The 18,244-nt window shown below is 40.6% G+C and overlaps 1 protein-coding gene across 1 annotated transcript in view; it reads right to left on the bottom strand.

Moving 5' to 3' along the window:
- Positions 1-18,244, bottom strand: part of NECAB3 (N-terminal EF-hand calcium binding protein 3) — a 105,473-nt gene that overhangs the window by 1,390 nt on the left and 85,839 nt on the right. The window contains exons 6-12 of the mRNA XM_070748828.1: positions 9,245-9,381; positions 7,579-7,700; positions 6,629-6,708; positions 5,691-5,744; positions 4,200-4,312; positions 778-855; positions 457-548 (exon numbers count right to left, since the gene is read on the bottom strand). Of these exons, the coding sequence (XP_070604929.1) occupies positions 457-548; positions 778-855; positions 4,200-4,312; positions 5,691-5,744; positions 6,629-6,708; positions 7,579-7,700; positions 9,245-9,381 (676 nt within the window). The remainder of the gene's footprint in view (positions 1-456; positions 549-777; positions 856-4,199; positions 4,313-5,690; positions 5,745-6,628; positions 6,709-7,578; positions 7,701-9,244; positions 9,382-18,244) is intronic.

Raw genomic sequence — 18,244 nt, 5'->3', positions numbered from 1 at the left:
GCAATTCTAATCTCTGGGGGGAGTTGGTTCCAAAGGGCCAGGGCCACCACAGAGAAGGCTCTTCCACTGGGTCCCGCCAAGCGACATTGTTTAGTTGACGGGACCCGGAGAAGGCCCACTCTGTGGGACCTAACTGGTCACTGGGATTCGTGCAGCAGAAGGCTGTTTTACAATCTGGCTGTGTTTTTATTTAGTTACTAAATTTATTATTCCGCCCATCTCACCAAAGGTGTAAAATCGCACAATTGTGACCATAGCCTGAAAACATTGCTAATTCTTAAAATATGGGTATCAAACTGAGAATTGTCACAGGGTCGAAACTTGTGTTTTGCTCACCAGAAGAAACAGATAATCAGCTGTCTATTAAGCATTTCCTGGAGAAAAATCTATCTATGTGGTTGCTAAGAATTGACGTGGATTTGATGGGACATAATCAATCATTAAGCATTATCTTACCTGGGAACAGCATAGTGGTCAACAGCTCTGGAGCATCCAAAAGATCAGTAATGGCATGCTGAAATTTCTTACAATTATCTGATTGTAGATGGCTAGAAACAAACAAAAAAGATTTAAAAAGATAAATTAGAACAGAGTGACTTGGGCACTTTCTTCATCTAGGGGCAACAAGTAGCAGGTTTTGTATATTTGAATGTCTGAACTTTGCTAAATTTAACAGGAATCTTTCACAGGCACATCCCCTATTTTGCTCATAAAAATGCAAATCACTTTTTTGGAATTGTACTTGATATAAGTTGTTGATAATTATTTAGGAATCACCTTCTCCAAGATACTACATCTTGCCATAATTCATAGAGGATGAAGGAGGTATCACTGGCCAGTTTATGGGCAGACACACTACAAGCAAAAAAAGAGAAGATGTTAGGAAAAATATTATTACTATATATCATAAACCATGCTGAGTATGTACATAGGATGCCAGTGTCTATCATCAGCTGGCGGTCAGGCTGAGGCCATTTGATTTGGGAACTTAGGCCTGCCATGCTTTATGCTATTCTATTATGCATTTTCTATTGTGGGAAAATGGGAGGGGGTATTGTATGAGGTTGTTAGTGTATAACCATAACAAATTCTTTCTAGCAAGCCAGGGTCATCCTTTGTCTCTAAACCTGCATTGAAGGGGATGGGTGGATTCTGCTAGCATGGTATTGGAAGATTGGACTTGTGGGTGTGGGGGCAAGGACTTGAACTTTCAACTGGGCAGTGAAATCCGGGAAACTTCAGATTCGGGTTTCAACCAGATGTGCCAACATGGCTTTATTAATAAATTGGAACTTTGAGGAATACTTTGACTCAGACTCTGATTTAATTTTGGATGCTATTTGGATGCTATTTGGCTCTTCCATCATAACGTCTCCTCCTTTCATTGGCTCTTAACCTTTCTAATGCTGCAACCCTTAATACAGTTCCTCATGTTGTGGTGACCCCCAACCAGTGAAGGGCTACCAAAATTATTACTACCACACTGTGGGTGTGGCTTATGCAGGATGCCCTGCATTTTCTTTCAACATCTTTCAGTGCAAATTGGGTGCTCTGGGGCGGAGCTCCATTTTTGCTACCCCACTGCGTTCCCCCCCAATCCGTGCAGTAGCCCACCCTGCCACCAACAATAAGTCTAGTGCCAATTTTCCCAACAGAGCTTTAAGCAGGAAGCTCAGAGGGACATACCTACTGTAAACACCTGATTGGTCAGATTGTAAAAATATGTTCCAAGGTGCCAGAATAGAAGCTTTAGTACCTAAGACCATGGGAAATTTGTCTTTTCCCATGGTTTTAGGCAACCCTTGTGGAATAGTCTTTCGATCCCCAAAGGGGTCCTGACCCCTAGGTTGAGTAACCACTGTCCTAAATGATTCATTAAAGAATTTCTTTGACTGCCCTCAAAGAAAAGATCATTATTGTCATTTTTTATTATGTATTATTTTAATTATACAGTATTTCATTATTGATTATTTAAAGAACATGTAATGGTGGAGAACCCCATTAACCTTGGAGCTCCCTTCTTCATCACCACCATTTCAGAATCCAGCCCATGCCAGCCCTCAATTTGTCCTCACTGCAGTTTCCTTTGGAACATTGAACTCCAAGTCTTCTGCTTGAAAACTCACACAGGAGCTGTTTCTCTTTTGCCATAACTGAACCAGAAAGAAATTGATGGCATGGGATGGCATGGAATCACGGGGGCATGAAACTGAAGCAGAGGCATGTCCATGGAGATTCTCAGTCATCCAGGTCATGATACAAATATGTGATAAGCAACAGAATCTGAAATTTGTATCCGAGAGGCTGCCTTTCACGTGCTCTCTAAGAAAATGAATAGATACAATAATATTCCTCATTAAGAGTAATTTATTATTCTGAAACTTAACTTCAGTATGACCCATTAAACAAATGGATCACAGTTGCTATATTTGTCCCAAGACTACTGCTAAAAATGCTACCCAACACATTGCCCCCATCGCCTCTTGTCTCCTGATAATGTTTAGCAATTTTTCTTATAGTGTCCTAGAGACTGGCAGAGAATGGTTACGAGAGAGGTTGATGCCCCTGGGAGACTGGCAAATGTACCTAATAAGGGAAAAGATTGAGGGAACAGAATATGATACTGAGCTGGTGTTTTGTTCAGTATTTTTATGTTGAGCGCAGATGTAACTCTACTGTAGAAGTTAGACATTTTATTTATTTATTCCGTTTGAGTGCTGCTTCACTCCAGCTGTCTCTGGATGGCTCACAGCATACACAAAATGAACCAAAAACAAGCACAGAAAATGCTCAAAATAATCATAAGATAGCAGCCCAACAACAAAGCAAACATCATGCATAATTAATTTTATTTTTATTCACCATTTCCATACGGAGTGAAATTCAGCATTTAATTTAGTTTCTTCAGAATGCATAGAGACTCTGAGTTCCAGAATTTCTTTTGTCCTACAATTGCTAACTGTATTCTGAAAAACCAAATAAACTATAAAGATGGGGCAATATCCCATCAGATTAATTTTCTTCATTTCAATGTGTGTGTGTGTTTAAATGGTACTAAATTGGTTATGTTGGTTATGACCTATAAAGCCCTACATGGCATGGGACCAGAATACCTCCGATACTGCCTTCTGCCGCATGAGCCCCAGCAACTGGTCAGGTCCCACAGACTCGGCCTTCTCCAGGTTCCGTCAACTAGACCAGTGTTTCCCAACCTTGGCCACTTGAAGATATTTAGACTTCAACTCCCAGAATTCCCCAGCCAGCAAATGCTGGCTGGGGAATTCTGGGAGTTGAAGTCCAGATACCTTCAAGTGGCCAAGGTTGGGAAACACTGAACTAGACAATGTCGGTTGGTGGGACCTAGGGGGAGAGCTTTCTCTGTGGGGGCCCTGCCCTCTGAAATCAGCTCCCCCTGGAGATTCATACTGCCCCCACCCTCCTCGCCTTCCGTAGGAGTCTGAAAACTCATTTATGCTGCCAGGCCTAGGGCCATTAGATTCTTGCCCCCTGGCCAATGACTATGCTGAGAGAATGTTGAATGTATGGAATGATTGTTATTTTTATGCTTTTTTTGGAGTTTTAGATTTTTAATTAATTAATTGGATTCAAGATATTGTATATTGTTTATTATATGTTGTGAGCCGCCCTGAGTCCTTGGAGTGGGACAGCATAGAAATTCAATAAATAAATAAACAAACAAACAAATAAGATTGATTCTTCCTTCCTTTTTTTTTTTTTGGAAGGTCACACTCTATTTGCAGCCATATTTCAAGCAGTTAGTGGCATGTTTCAATTGCTAAGCCTACTCCTGAGCAGCTCTTATAATGATAGCACTGGGAAGAACAGGATGGGACTGAACTCAAAACCATATGAGCACACCCTTATGAGCCATATACAGTATTTGTTTTCCAAGTTTTTATTTCAACTACCAGTGTACAGAAGCAAGAGTCCATTTTGTAAAGAGTCTGCCTCTTGTATTTAAGTATGCATCTACTTTATGGAGCTGTTTGCTGGAAAGTGAACTTCATAATATCGGGGTTAGCGTATAAAACAACACTCCATAAGCATAAATAATTTCCTTCAATTACTGAGAATAAAGTAAGTTCATAATGCTGAAGAAAGGCAGCCCTGCTATATTTTTCTAAATACACATCTCATCCAAACAACCTATTAAAAAAATCAGGGTCTTGGAGACTTACTGTAGGCAACTGTTCTGTCCAGTTGTGGTTTCTGTGTAGGTTTGGAGAATTTGGCAAAATACCACTAATCCACTTTCTGCCACTGAGATCTGTCTCTGGGCCACCAAGATGTGCTGCCAAAATGGGAAATGAAAATGAGCCAAAGGAGGGGAAATTTGCAATTTCTATTAATGTGGACTTAGAAATGCTAAAGGCACACCCACTAAAAGTGTGTATTCCTGACCCACATCCAGCCTTACAATCATATTTTATTAGTATCATCTCTGGCTATCAATTGGCCAGCTATTCCACCCTCTCCTTAGAATTCTAATGGAAGACTCAAAAAAGTGGAATCATACAATATATGAATTACTTTATCTATCTAATTCATATATTAATCTCTCTCCCTCCCTCTCCCTCTCTCTCTCCCATCCACCCACCCACGCATCAAACCATCCATCCATCCATCCACCCACCCACCCACCTACCTACCTACCTACCTACCCACCCACCCACCCACCCACCCACCCACCCACCCACCCACCTACCTACCTACCTACCTACCTATCCAGGGGTGGGTTCCACTTACCTTTGCCACTGGTTTGAATCTCTCTGCCCGTGCATGTTTCCCCTCAGGCGATTTCAGTTCTGTGCATGCTCAGTAGCAGGATTCAGCCCGAAACACAGCTGAAGAGCTGATCAGCTGTGCTTCGGGTGAAGAAATAAAGATCAGTATTGACCTTGGGGTGGGTGGGAGGGCTCGTTTTCAAGCAGCAGAAGAGGAAAAGCCTTCCAAACACAGAAAAATTTCCAAACAATTCTTGACAAAAGATGGTGGTGCCGATGGACCAGCACTGACTGCACTGGATCCGTGATGCCATTCTGGTGTCACCAGTGGGTTGCTAACAGTTCGGGTAATCTGGTCCGAACCAGGAGGAACCCACACCACTGTCTGTCTACCTGTCTACCTGTCTACCTGTCTACCTGTCTACCTGTCTACCTGTCTACCTGTCTACCTGTCTACCTGTCTACCTGTCTACCTGTCTACCTGTCTACCTGTCTACCTGTCTACCTGTCTACCTGTCTACCTGTCTACCTGTCTACCTATCTAGCTATCTAGCTATCCATCCATTTAGAGGTGGGTTCCTACCAGTTTGACTGGTTCTATAGAACCATTAATAACTTGGTGGCCTGGATCGCTGGAACTAGCAGTGACCAAGGCCTGCCACACCCCCAAGTTGGTTCTCTCATCTTGTTTTTTGCTTCTGCACATGCACAGAAGCTTTTATTTTAGTACTGCACATGCATGTGCAGTGCACGCATGCCCGCGCAGTGCATCCCTGAGGAAACCAGCAGTAGAAGACTCCAGAACCCACCCTTGCATCTAGTTATCTATCAACACTTCTATCATTATTTCTATTAATACATTTCTAATATACGAATTGGCTTGTTTCTAGTGCTGCCACCACAATCCACAATCGTATAAACACGAAGCACAGTCTGGAAACTCACAGAATCTGTTCCTTTGCAGACCATGTTATATTTCAGAGGTTCCAGCCTTGGATTCTAAGTGTACAAAAATGCAGAATTATTATGAAAGGAAATAAGTTACAGAGTGCTTGAGATATATAATTGATTTCACATAACTATCCTCTTCATTAGGAATTCACAATCATTTCATTATTCCTTATTTCACACTGAATACACTGTACTAGTTTACTGTATTGTAATGTTTATATGCTACTATTGACAAAGAGCTGCATAAATAATTCTGTACTCTGCAAGCAACATTTCTTCATCCATGGTCAATTCTGGCAATCGAAGAAAAAAACCCATTTTGATACAACCTGATTTTAAAATTTCACTCCCAGTTTTCCATAAAACATACAGTACTCCACTTGAGAGATGGGTATTCTTTATGTACAGTATATCTCTTGTAAATCTCAGAAATTATGTCTGAACATACTAGTTTTACACAGATGTTTGAAGCTTCCTTGGTTAATTTTGGTTGCTTTGAGCCTATTTGAAAACTTGAGTTCATGAACATTTCTTTGTCATCTAGCCTTTTGCAGGATTGAAGGTAATTCTTAAAAGTTGATCGAAAGAGGACATTAAATTTTAGTTAATAATAGAAGCTCAGTATAAGGACTAATAAAACTGTCAAGCATCTCTGAGGAATTTTTAGGTTTCACAGTAGTGAGAAAATTTATAACATAAAGCTAGGTAAGTGTTACTAGAGACACTTTTACTGCATTTGATGCTCAAAGGTCTCTTTGGTATATTAAGAGAAAACTAGGACTCAAAAAAATGAGAGAAGAGCATGTTAACTATGTTGTGGGTTATTGAGCTTGTTCAGATCCAATTCCAAACACTTTAAACAATAATAAGTGTAATGGGAAAACGCTTCAAAATAAAGTTTCCACTTTATCCATTTTTATTTGCTAGCCCACCTTACATTCCAGTTTGCCAATAAGTTGTTGAAGCTGGGTAATTTCAGATGGCCATTGGCTATCAAGTTCCACACAAACACCTGAATGTAATGGCAACAGAAAGAAGACTCAGCCAATATCATAAACAAGTACATTTTCCAGCCAAATGATATATAGAAAAAAACCATTATAGTAAGCAGCCAAAACAACTGCTACTACAATGGTGCTACATGGCTATGATCAGGTACCCTACTCTACTAGTTCCAGTTCTCAGATAAAGCACAAGGGCAGCTCCACACTGACCATTAAAAGAGCCCTTCAGTCTTCAAATGATGGCTATCCTATGAAGCTTATGTGTAAACTAGCTTTGATGTTGATTGAATTATTTGCGTATGCCACTGATGGTGAATCTTTATCCCCTTAGGTGCCAAAAGAGCATGCGCGGGCACTATCGCACATGTGCAAGTGCTGACCCCCATAATTCAATGCCTGGGAATGGCGAAAACACCTTCCCCCACTCCCAGAGGCCCTCTGGAGGATGGAAATGGCCTGTTTCCCAACTTCTGGTGGGCCCATTAGGCTCGTGTTTTGCCCTCCCCAGGCTCCAAAGGCTTCCCTAGAGCTGGGGAAAGATAAAAATGCCCTCCCCCACCCCCCTAGAGGCACTCTGGAAAGCAAAAATGCCCTCCCAGAGCCTCTGTGTGAGCCAAAAATCAGCTGGCAAAAATCAGACATGAACGTTGGAGCTGATCTAGGGCAACGGCTCACGTGCCAGCAGATATGGCTCTATGTACCACCTGTGGCACCTGTGCCATAGGTTCGCCATCACTGGTGTAAGCCATTATGTTACTGTTTTTCCTATTCAAATATGTTGAGCCTTTTTTACTTGAATTTTACAGTTAAGGCTCTGCATCAAAGCATGCTCATACTAATGCAAATACAGGAATCAGAATGACGAAACCTGTCAATACCTGTGGTTAGCATCCCAGAATATGGATCTGTAGGGGAATAGCAGATGTTCTTTCGAATTCTTTGGCCACATTTTTTTGTAGAGTGTTGACCAATTAAAGCTTCTGATTTTTTCATATTATTCCTAGGAAACATAACATCAAGACAGTACATACACTAAGAATAGTTTGTCATCTCTGATTCTGCATACACAATTCCTCATTTTTCATTATAACAATACAAAGTGAGAAATAAAAGGCATGACCTAAATATACACATGGGCTAAAATAAGTGGGGTTTTCATTCTTCTTCCTTTGTTTTTAACTGTTTAATTCTCCACTAATGCAAAACATTACTGCGGAAATATTGCCAACTGCAGTTTTACTTCAGGGAGATTGATGAGAGATACTAAGGTCCAATTCTAATGAGATTTGATTTGATTTGATTTGATTTGAATTCATTCATTCATTCATTCATTCATTCATTCATTCATTCATTCATTCATTCATTTATTTATTGGATTTGTATGCCGCCCCTCTTTGTGGACTCAGGGAGGCTTACAACAAACATAGAATATATTCAATTTATCATTCACTCAATAAGTCACTCTAAACACATCCGTTGGTCCGTGGGGGAGAGATCTAATGGCCCAGGCCTGGCGGCAAAGATGAGTTTTCAAACTTTTTCAGAAAGCAAGGAGGGTGGGGCCCCCACAGAGAAGGCTCTTCCCCTAGGCCCCACCAGCCGACATTGTCTGGTTGAGGGGACCCTGAGAAGACCAACTCTGTGGGACCTCACCGGACGCTGGGATTCGTGCGTCAGAAGGTGGTCTCAGAGATAATCTGGTCCTATGCCATGTAGGGCTTTGTAGGTCATAATCAACACTTTGAATTGTGTCCGGAAACCAATCAGCAGCTAGTGCAGTCCACAGAGTGATGTTGAGATATAGGCATGCCTCGGGAGGCCCAATACCATTGGCGCGGCTGCATTTTGGACAATTTGAAGTTTCCGAACACTCTTCAAAGGTAGCTCCATGTAGAGAGCATTGCAGTAGTCGAACCTCGAGGTGATAAGGGCATGAGTGACCATGAGCAAAGACTCCCTGTCTAAATAGGGCCTTAACTGATGCACCAGGTGAACTTGGTCAAACGCCCTCCTCACCACAGCCAAAAGATGGTGTTCTAAGGTCAGCTGTGGATCAAGGAGGATGCCCAAGTTGCGGGCCCTCTCTGAGGGGGACTAATAATCCCCCCCAGGGTGATGGATGGACAGATGGAAGTGTCCTTGACAGGCAGTACTCACAGCCACTCCGTCTTGTCTGGATTGAGATTCTACTTATCTGTTTTCCCCAGCTACAATTAACAAGTTGCACAATTAACCAGGATTCCTATTGGTGATTTACACTCTCTTATAGTGCATTCCAACATTATTGAGTCAATAAAACTACATTAGCAACAAGCTTTACTTCTTCAACAATGCACTCATCTAGAGAATGCCTATTTTGTGAATAGTAAAGAAGCTCACGCAAACAAGCAAACTCCCCCCACCCTAAAATTGGAGATATGGTAGCACTAACCTTTGTAGCTTAGATGAGGAGACTTAGAAAATGATAGAAACTGAATTCAACCCCACTCTTAATTCTTTGGCTTCTCTTTTGCATCTGCTATATTGCCCAGATGGTTGTTTTACCTTTCTCGGCCACTCTGTTCTTCAATAGTATCTGTAGCACACTCTAAAGAGACTTGCAGAGACTGTATCTGGTTCATCGTCTCCCTCAGAAGGAAACGGGTCACAAACTGCTCCATCTTGGAGGAACTCTCATACGCCTGTAGGGGTTAAAGAGGCAGCTGAGTACTAATACATAATTTCTCCCAGGGCTGCTAGAGTAGGGAAAGATAATGTTTTTAGGTCAGTCAGTAGGTACTTTCACAAAATGGCTACCATGCTAGAGGAAGGAAATGTTGATTAATCACAAGCTGCCTGTTAAAATGATTTTAGTCACCACAAAACACCCAAATTCCAGACTGGTGATACTGCACCCTGACAACTCTTCTAGGCTTCCAGTGTGTCCGTTAGACCAATTCCAGCTTGTTTTCTGGATAAATAGCCATACCTCAAAACAGGACTGGGCTACAGCTACTGCCACTCTTATTTTCTCATCTTTGGGGGAACCGACAGACATTTTTGGAAATAAATATGACTTTGATGTTTCACTTGGTAAAATGTTTCTTTTATTTTTGAAAATACAGTGATACCTCGTCTTACAAACGCCTTGTCATACAAACTTTTCGAGATACAAACCCTGGGTTTAAGATTTTTTTGCCTCTTCTTACAAACTATTTTCACCTTACAAACCCACCACCACCACTGGGATGCCCCGCCTCCAGACTTCCGTTGCCAGCGAAGCACCCGTTTTTGCACTGCTGGGATTCCCCTGAGGCTCCCCTCCATGGGAAACCCCACCTCTGGACTTCCGTGTTTTTGTGATGCTGCAGGGGAATCCCAGCAGCACAAAAATGGGTGCTTCAGTGGCAACGGAAGTCCGGAGGTAGGGTTTCCCAGCGAGGGGAGCCTCAGTGAAATCGCAGCATCGTAAAAACACAGAGGTCTGGAGGTGGGGTTTCGAGGACTTCGGTGTTTTTGCACTGCTGGGATTCCCCTGCAGCATCACAAAATCACGGAAGTCCAGAGGTAGGGTTTCCTATGGAGGGGAACCTCAGGGGAATCCCAGTAGCACAAAAACGGGCGCTTCAGCTGGCAAAAGGGGTGAATTTTGGACTTGCACGCATTAATCGCTTTTCCATTGTTTCCTATTGGAAACATTGTTTCGTCTTACAAACTTTTCACCTTAAGAACCTCATCCTGGAACCAATTAAGTTTGTAAGACAAGGTTATCACTGTATAGTCTTTTAACGGCAACCCCCCAAACAAGCAGGTGGAACAGGGCACTTTGGTGGTTTTCACAGAAATGTCAGTAGGTGTATTGGTGCCCACAGGAACTGTGTTGAATATTTCTGTTCGGTGTCTCTGACTCAGCTTCAAAATTCTAGCCTTTAAAAAAAAAAAATAGAACAGACAAGGACATATCCTTCAGTTGACATACATTAAAACATTTCAGCTATTTTTTCCAAGCAAACCAATAATGCTGTCAAGGTTCCAAATAACACTTGAACTAAATCAGGATCTGAGTCAAAGTATTGTTGAATTTCCAATTTATTTCTAGAGCCATGCTGGCAACCACCCCAGGAAACCTGGATTTGAGGTTTCACCCAGTTGAAAGTTAACATCCTTTCCTGCCCCCCACCTTGTCACGTTAGCCATTCAGATTGTGCCAGCATGGCCATCCTTCCTGGTGCATTCCATCCTGGTGGAATGCAATTGAAAGAATGTTTTGTAGTTGCCTCTGTTCCCTTTTGGAATTCACCCCTCCTTATATATATAATGTGGCAAGCTATTAATTTATCACCAACTTCTGCAGCGGCTTGACAAATGCCTTTACCCTTTCTCTTGGAAAATCCTACAGCTGTCTATAGAACACAAATAACATAAATATAGTACATAAATAACAAACAGGATTTAAAAATGGTAGTGTTAAGTATGGGTGTGAAAGAAAGAACGAGACACAGGAACAGTTAAAGCACCTTTTATTCTCCTGGCTGTAGCAATACGAATTGCCGGCAGGCTGCAGTGATGCTTCTCTTATAGGCATCCCTGTAGCCTAGCTGGCCATGAGGTTCATTTTCCCTGCCGCTAGAACAGCTGATCAGGAGCAGCTATACAAATCCATACTACGTATGGCAGTATGTAACAGGTAGACTCCTAACTATTTGCAGCTGGGAAAAGAAGTTTATGTTTTAAAGAGTTTAGGGCAAGAGTTATGCTTGACCCTTGCATATTCAAAAGTACTTATCACATATGAAGCATTGCCTAGTACTTGTGTAAATCCAATGCCCTGAGAATTCAGTTCCTGTATACATCTACTTGGAAATAAGAAGAATACAGTGATACCTCATCTTACAAATGCCTCGTCATACAAACTTTTCGAGATACAAACCTGGGGTTTAAGATTTTTTTGCCTCTTCTTACAAACTATTTTCACCTTACAAACCCACCGCCGCCGCTGGGATGGACCGCCTCCGGACTTCCGTTGCCAGCGAAGCACCCGTTTTTGTGCTGCTGGGATTCCCCTGAGGCTCCCCTCCATGGGAAACCCCACCTTCAGACTTCTGTGTTTTTGTGATGCTGCAAGGGAATCCCAGCAGGGGAATCCCAGCAGCGCAAAAACGGGCGCTTTGCTGGCAACGGAAGTCTGGAGGTGGGGTTTTCCCAGTGAAATCGCAGCATCGCAAAAACACAGAGATCCGGAAGTGGGGTTTCAAGGACTTCGGTGTTTTTGTGATACTGCGATTTCACTGATGCTCCCTTCGCTGGGAAACCCCAACTCCGGACTTCTGTTGCCAGCGAAGCGCTCATTTTTGCGATGCTGGGATTCCCCTGCAGCATCGCAAAAACACAGAAGTCCGGAGGTGGGGTTTCCCATGGAGGGGAGCATCAGGGGAATCCCAGCAGTGCAAAAACGGGTGCTTCAGCTGACAAAAGGAGTGAATTTTGGGCTTGCACGCATTAATCGCTTTTCCATTGATTCCTATGGGAAACATTGTTTCATCTTACAAACTTTTCACCTTAAGAACCTCGTCCTGGAACCAATTAAGTTTGTAAGACAAGGTATCACTGTATATTTAAACTTTTGAAGATTCTACATTTTATATAATTTAGTCTAGATCCAATGTAATTAAATTTCCTTCTTTAAAAATATGTCTTTATATCTTTAGTCAATACAGTTCTATATAGCTATTTTTTTCTCTCTTTTTTGGTTAATTTGATTTCCACTTTTTTCCACATAAAATAAGGCTTATTTATTCCACTCAACAAAGGACCAACAGTTACTCCAAAAGTATTACACTTTTTGTTAGCTTTGTTGCAAAAGACTCCACCTTTGAAATTTTTTGAAAGAAATCTACATGCAGATTTTGTGTGCTATAAACTGTGCTCATATTATAAAGTACCTAAATATAATTTGACAATTTGTTATACTGACTTTTCCTGAAGTTTTCTACTGCAATGAGAAGTTTTCTACTGCACATAAAAGTACTTAACACTGAGCTATGCTATAAGCAAAGAACTATTGCTTTCATGAAGGTTGAAACTAAAGACCTTTTTAATTAACACAATTACAACCTGGGCAATAATATACAGAAAGAGTAGGAAGCTTTTCTGCTGCCCTGATTTCCTCCACTATGAATCAGCAACATAAAATAGTTACAATTTTAATCCATCCAGATAAATTACTATCACGAGCCTAATTCCTATTCTTGGGATTGTTTTTTTTTTAATTAAAATGAATAACATTAGTTGATTAATCTAGAGATTGTTTACATTTCTAATTTAGGAATCTAATTCCTCAATAAATCTTTTGATGTTTTATCTTTCCTAATTCATGAATCTTATAATAGTAATAAATAGACAACAACGTACCCAACTATATTTTTCCTACATGGTTAAACGTTTTATTTGCCATTTTCTATTCATGAAGATACAATATGAATCCTTATGTCTACTTAAATAGAAATAGCAATTGTTTTCAGTTATTAAATGGAATACATATTAATGTAATAGAAATTCACTATATGCTCGAAACTTTAAAGAGTTATATTATGTAAGTCACAGAACATGGGAAAAACGATAAATCACAGGACGGGTTCTTAACTAATAACATTAATTCATCTAAACAAGACCACAATGCATTCATCTCCTAAACTGATATTAATAACTGTGTTCTGGAAAAAGATACTGAGGTAATAATGAGATGTTGCAAGCCAGATCAGAAAGAATGAGACTGTCCTGCAGGAGATTTAGTTTTCAATTTTATCTCTGCCAAAGTATATCTTTTGCTTTGGATTAATCATGAACTATGAGGCATATTCTTCATTTGTAATTTGGTCAGGATCCATAAAGCTACTTAGTTTCTATAACAAAATGGCGGCAAAATGGCTATTGCCTGCAATTACAGTAAGTCAGCCTATACAATAATAACAATAAGGATTGATAGTAATGAATAAAAAGAATAATAGAAAAGAAATAGTTGATAATAACAACAACAACAAGTGCTGCTGATGCTAATTTTCATCATTGTAGTAAAAGGAGTGCAAGTCCAGTCAATGAGCATAGCATATTAAGGAAATTAATGTTCATGAGTCATATTTTCCACCCAAGAAGTAATGCTGACAGAGGATAAAAGGGAAGGGGATTACACCAAAATGTTGAAAAATAGGAATATCGATTGAATTATTATATGATACACAGTAAGGAATCAGTGTTGGTGCATGTTTGCATAGGGAATAATAAAGTATCAAGAGTTTACAAAACAGAAGCAACTGAAAACTGAATTAATGCCAGAAACTCAGACCAAAATGTACATATGGAAAAGAACCTAGAACACCACCAGATAGCCTGATATCCACCGATTGATATTTATCTGGGTGAAAAAGTAGTATAATATCGGTACAGCTTGGAGAAACAGCTGGCAGAGTTGGAGGAGACCATTTTGGAAAGGGAATACAACAGTGTGAAGTGAGTAATACTGTGATTGTGATGTGCAAACCAAGAGGTGATGGGAAAGAGGGACTAAAGTTGCTGAATCTTTGAGAAAATGTTCTTCCAAAGCAGAGGTCTTCAAACTTGGCAATTTTAAGCTTGTGGATTTCAACTCCCAGAATTCTCCAGTCAGCATAGCTGGTTGGAGAATTCTGGGAGTTGAAGTCCACAAATCTTAAAGTTGCCAAGTTTGGGGACCCCTGTTCCAAAAGAGAGAAGCAGCAACACGGGAAGCATGTTTCTTGAGTTTTCATCAAGACCTTCAACCACTATACTATTTCAGCTCTCAATGGCATGGGCTGATAGCATATATCAATCATGCCATCCGCCTATGCAAATGTCTAGAGTAAAAGTAGTTGGCTATGTAAATTGGCTGACCTCCAATTTCATGGCTGCCACTCATGATTGATGACCAGGATCTTTAGAAAACACCACAGTTGAGAATGATAATGAGAAAATGGAAATAACAGTTGGAGCTAACAGAAACCGAGGTTCCAAATTCTTCCACATAACTGTGAGTGAGGAAGAAAAACACTCCACGAATGCTATAAACCAAGAGCATTACTGTATATTAAGTTTTAGAATAAATTAGTGGCAAGGCAGCAACAATCAATTACAGTGTGCTGTAATTAGAATTAAACATTCCCTAAAAATCAGTCACTTATTTAAAGCTACCTTGGTAAGTTTAAGACTTGCAGACTTCAACTCCCAGAATTCTCCAGTCAGCATAGCTAGTTGGAGAGTTATGGGAGTTGAAGTCCGGAAGTCTTATAGTTGCCAAGTTTGGGGACTTCTGCTTTAGAATACTGTACTTGTTTGTAAAGGTTAATTAACTATAAGCAAGCCCAATGCCTGAAACCAAATCTAAATCAAATCTGCCTGCCTGCCTGCCTACTTACCTACCCACCCATTCTGCCATATGAGTTGGCCTTCTCCGGGCCCCATCGACTAAACAGTGTTGTCTGGCGGGCCCCAGGGGAAGAGCCTTCTCTGTGGCAGCCCCGGCCCTCTGGAATCAACTCCCCCCGGAAATTAGAACTGCCCCCAATCTCCTTGCTTTTTGTAAGTTGCTGAAAACCCACCTATGTCACCAGGTATTGGGTAATTGAGGTATCCCCTTGCTAATATGATTTATGTATGGTATGATTGAGTTGCATGGTTATTTTAAAATGTCTTTTTAAGTATTGGATTTGTTACATTGTTTATTATTGTTGTGAACCGCTCCAAGTCTTCAGAGACTCAAAATCTAATAAATTATTATCAATTATTATTATAAATATGAATAAAGAAGATAAGGATCAAATGAATTACGAAATACCAAAAAGTATTCTGAGTTAAGGAATAGTATAGGGTTTCCTGCCTAAGCAGGGGGGTGGACTAAAAGACCTCCAAAGTCCCTTCCAAATTTCTTGTTATTAATTATCATTATTATAAAATGTCAAAGCGCTCTCAATGATTTTTTTTTTAAAGGGGAGGCATTTCCACAAATAAATTTTGCCCCATGTAATTTGTTTGCAGTTCTTCATCAATCATTAGCATTTACTTGTTAATTGTTCTGAACGCCTTTATATTCAGGAGAGCTAGAGGAGGAAGATATCTCTTGATTTATTTAAAGGCAGTGCACTGCCAAGCAGCAAATGGCTAGATCCAGCATACTTCGACTGTGACCACAGGAGCTTTCCGTCCTGCTATTTTTAGCCTTATAAATATGCTAATTGATCTTTTCTTCCACCACCTCTCTGCTTTCAGAATTCTATTTGTTGAAAATAGGATAAACATACTGTACATTCCAGCAATGGATACATAACAATCCCAACTCGCAGAAGCATTTACCAAATTGCTGCTTATTTTTCTCATTGATGGTGGAAAAGAAATGGAGGAGGCCAGGGAAGTTAATGAAAAATAAAAGAAACACAGAAAATGTTTGTTATGTGAATACATATGACAGAATGTGGGTGCCTGGAAAAGTGGTATTTCATTTGAATATTTAATAGGTTGGGGATGGGTGTACAGGCAGGCAAAATAAACCATGGAACAGAAGCAATTTCCAACTTCCTTGTGATTTTCTAATTGGCTTTGCTGCATTGGAAATCACAATCACGTCACCCCATCTCACTGTGATGTTGTAATTGAGAACCAAGCAGTGAGTGCCGAGATCATAACCACGTGATCCTGGGAATGCTGTGATGGCTGGAATTCCAAGTCTGATCATAAATCCCACCCCCACCCCACCCGTTCTACAATGTTATAATTTTAAATGGTTCTGAACAACTGGTCATAATCCAATGACAATCTGCACTATAGATTTTGGTAGGTGGTGTATAGTATCCTAAATCAACTTTTTACATTTTAATGCACAGTTTTGTATGGTGAATACCATACAATCATAATCATAAATGTCTAAAAACTCACTGTTAAATACTTGATAGGCCAACAGATCCATTTGGAGGTGTGTATGTGAGAGGCGGGGGGGTAGAGTCTCTAGCACTACTTAATAATGGCCAGGTTGACTGGAATGCTAAGAATGAAATGTTGCAATATCTTTAGGTTTATAGTTTATCCATTTCTAGTGTATATGATCCATAGCATTAACTCTCTGCCTCTCTGTCCATCTGTCTCTCTCTCTCTCTCTCTCTCTCTCTCTCTCTCTCTCTGTCCCTCTCTCCCTCTTTTGTGTGTGTGTGTGTGTGTGTTTTGCTTCTCTAAAGCAAAATGTTTTGTATGCTTTAGTTAAAAGTACAGTATTACCAGAGAAGAAGCTGCACAAGATTAGGTTAACAACTCTTAATGCTTTTTTGCCAATGTTGCTACAGTGGGCTTTGCCATTTAGATAATTAGAGATGAGTACTCTAAGGTCCTTAACAGAGTCAAAGTTGTCTAAAAGGTCATGTCCACTCAGCTTATATTTTGTGTTTTGATTTTTTTTTTGCCAATGTTAGAGTATTTGTTGATTGAGATTTGAAGTTGTTGGATAACCATTTGTCTGAGGTACTGTAGAGTTTTCTGCCTAAACTGGGGTTGGTTTAGAAGACTTCCATTGTCCCTTCCAACTTTGTTATTCTATTCTGTTTTATATTCTAAAGGTGTTGTTTTTCTAAACTATCCAGTTTTTTGCAGCTGGAACTTTTACCAGCCTCCAGATACTTTGGGACGCTTGTTAGTACGTGGTACATACTGTTAGTTGGGATTGCCATGTCTGTTAAACTGCCTATTGTAGTTAATATATTTACAGTTGTAATACCACTTTAAGGACTTTGGCTGGTTAGCCATAAGAGGGCGCCAGTACTCTCTCCTGACGATGATGCTGGATTGCTCATTCACCTTTTGCCTTTACCTTGAGGGGGGGAGTGTATTTTGCTTAGTGCTTGCTATGTGCGGTTTGTAGATTATTTTGCTTAGTGTTTGCTATGTGTGGTTTGTTGGTTATTTCTACTTTATGTATACAGTGATACCTCATCTTACAAACGCCTCATCATACAAACTTTTCAAGATACAAACCCGGGGTTTAAGATTTTTTTGCCTCTTCTTACAAACTATTTTCACCTTACAAACCCACTGCCGCCGCTGGGATGCCCCACCTCCCGACTTCCGTTGCCAGAGAAGCACCCATTTTTGCACTGCTGGGATCCCCCTGAGGCTCCGCTCCATGGGAAACCCCACCTCCGGACTTTTTGTGATGCTGCAGAGGAATCACAGCAGCACAAAAACGGGTGCTTCGGCTGGCAAAAGGGGTGAATTTTGAGCTTGCACGCATTCATCGCTTTTCCAATGATTCCTATGGGAAACATTGTTTCGTCTTACAAACTTTTCACCTTAAGAACCTCGTCCCGGAACCAATTAGGTTTGTAAGACAAGGTATCACTATATATGTAAATAGTACTTATTCAGCATACTAAGTCTGTGTCATTATTGGCTGTATCACACAGCCACACTCTTCCTTAATCTCTGCTCAGCATATGTCAAAGGTCGGTAGCCTAGCTGCACCGAGACATACCAACAACGCTAATCAAGACTATTATGTTGGGAAGGCCATTT

The sequence above is a fragment of the Erythrolamprus reginae genome, chromosome 3 (assembly GCF_031021105.1).
Source record: "Erythrolamprus reginae isolate rEryReg1 chromosome 3, rEryReg1.hap1, whole genome shotgun sequence".
Classification (NCBI taxonomy): domain Eukaryota; kingdom Metazoa; phylum Chordata; class Lepidosauria; order Squamata; family Dipsadidae; genus Erythrolamprus; species Erythrolamprus reginae.
This window is presented reverse-complemented; position numbering and strand designations above follow the sequence as displayed.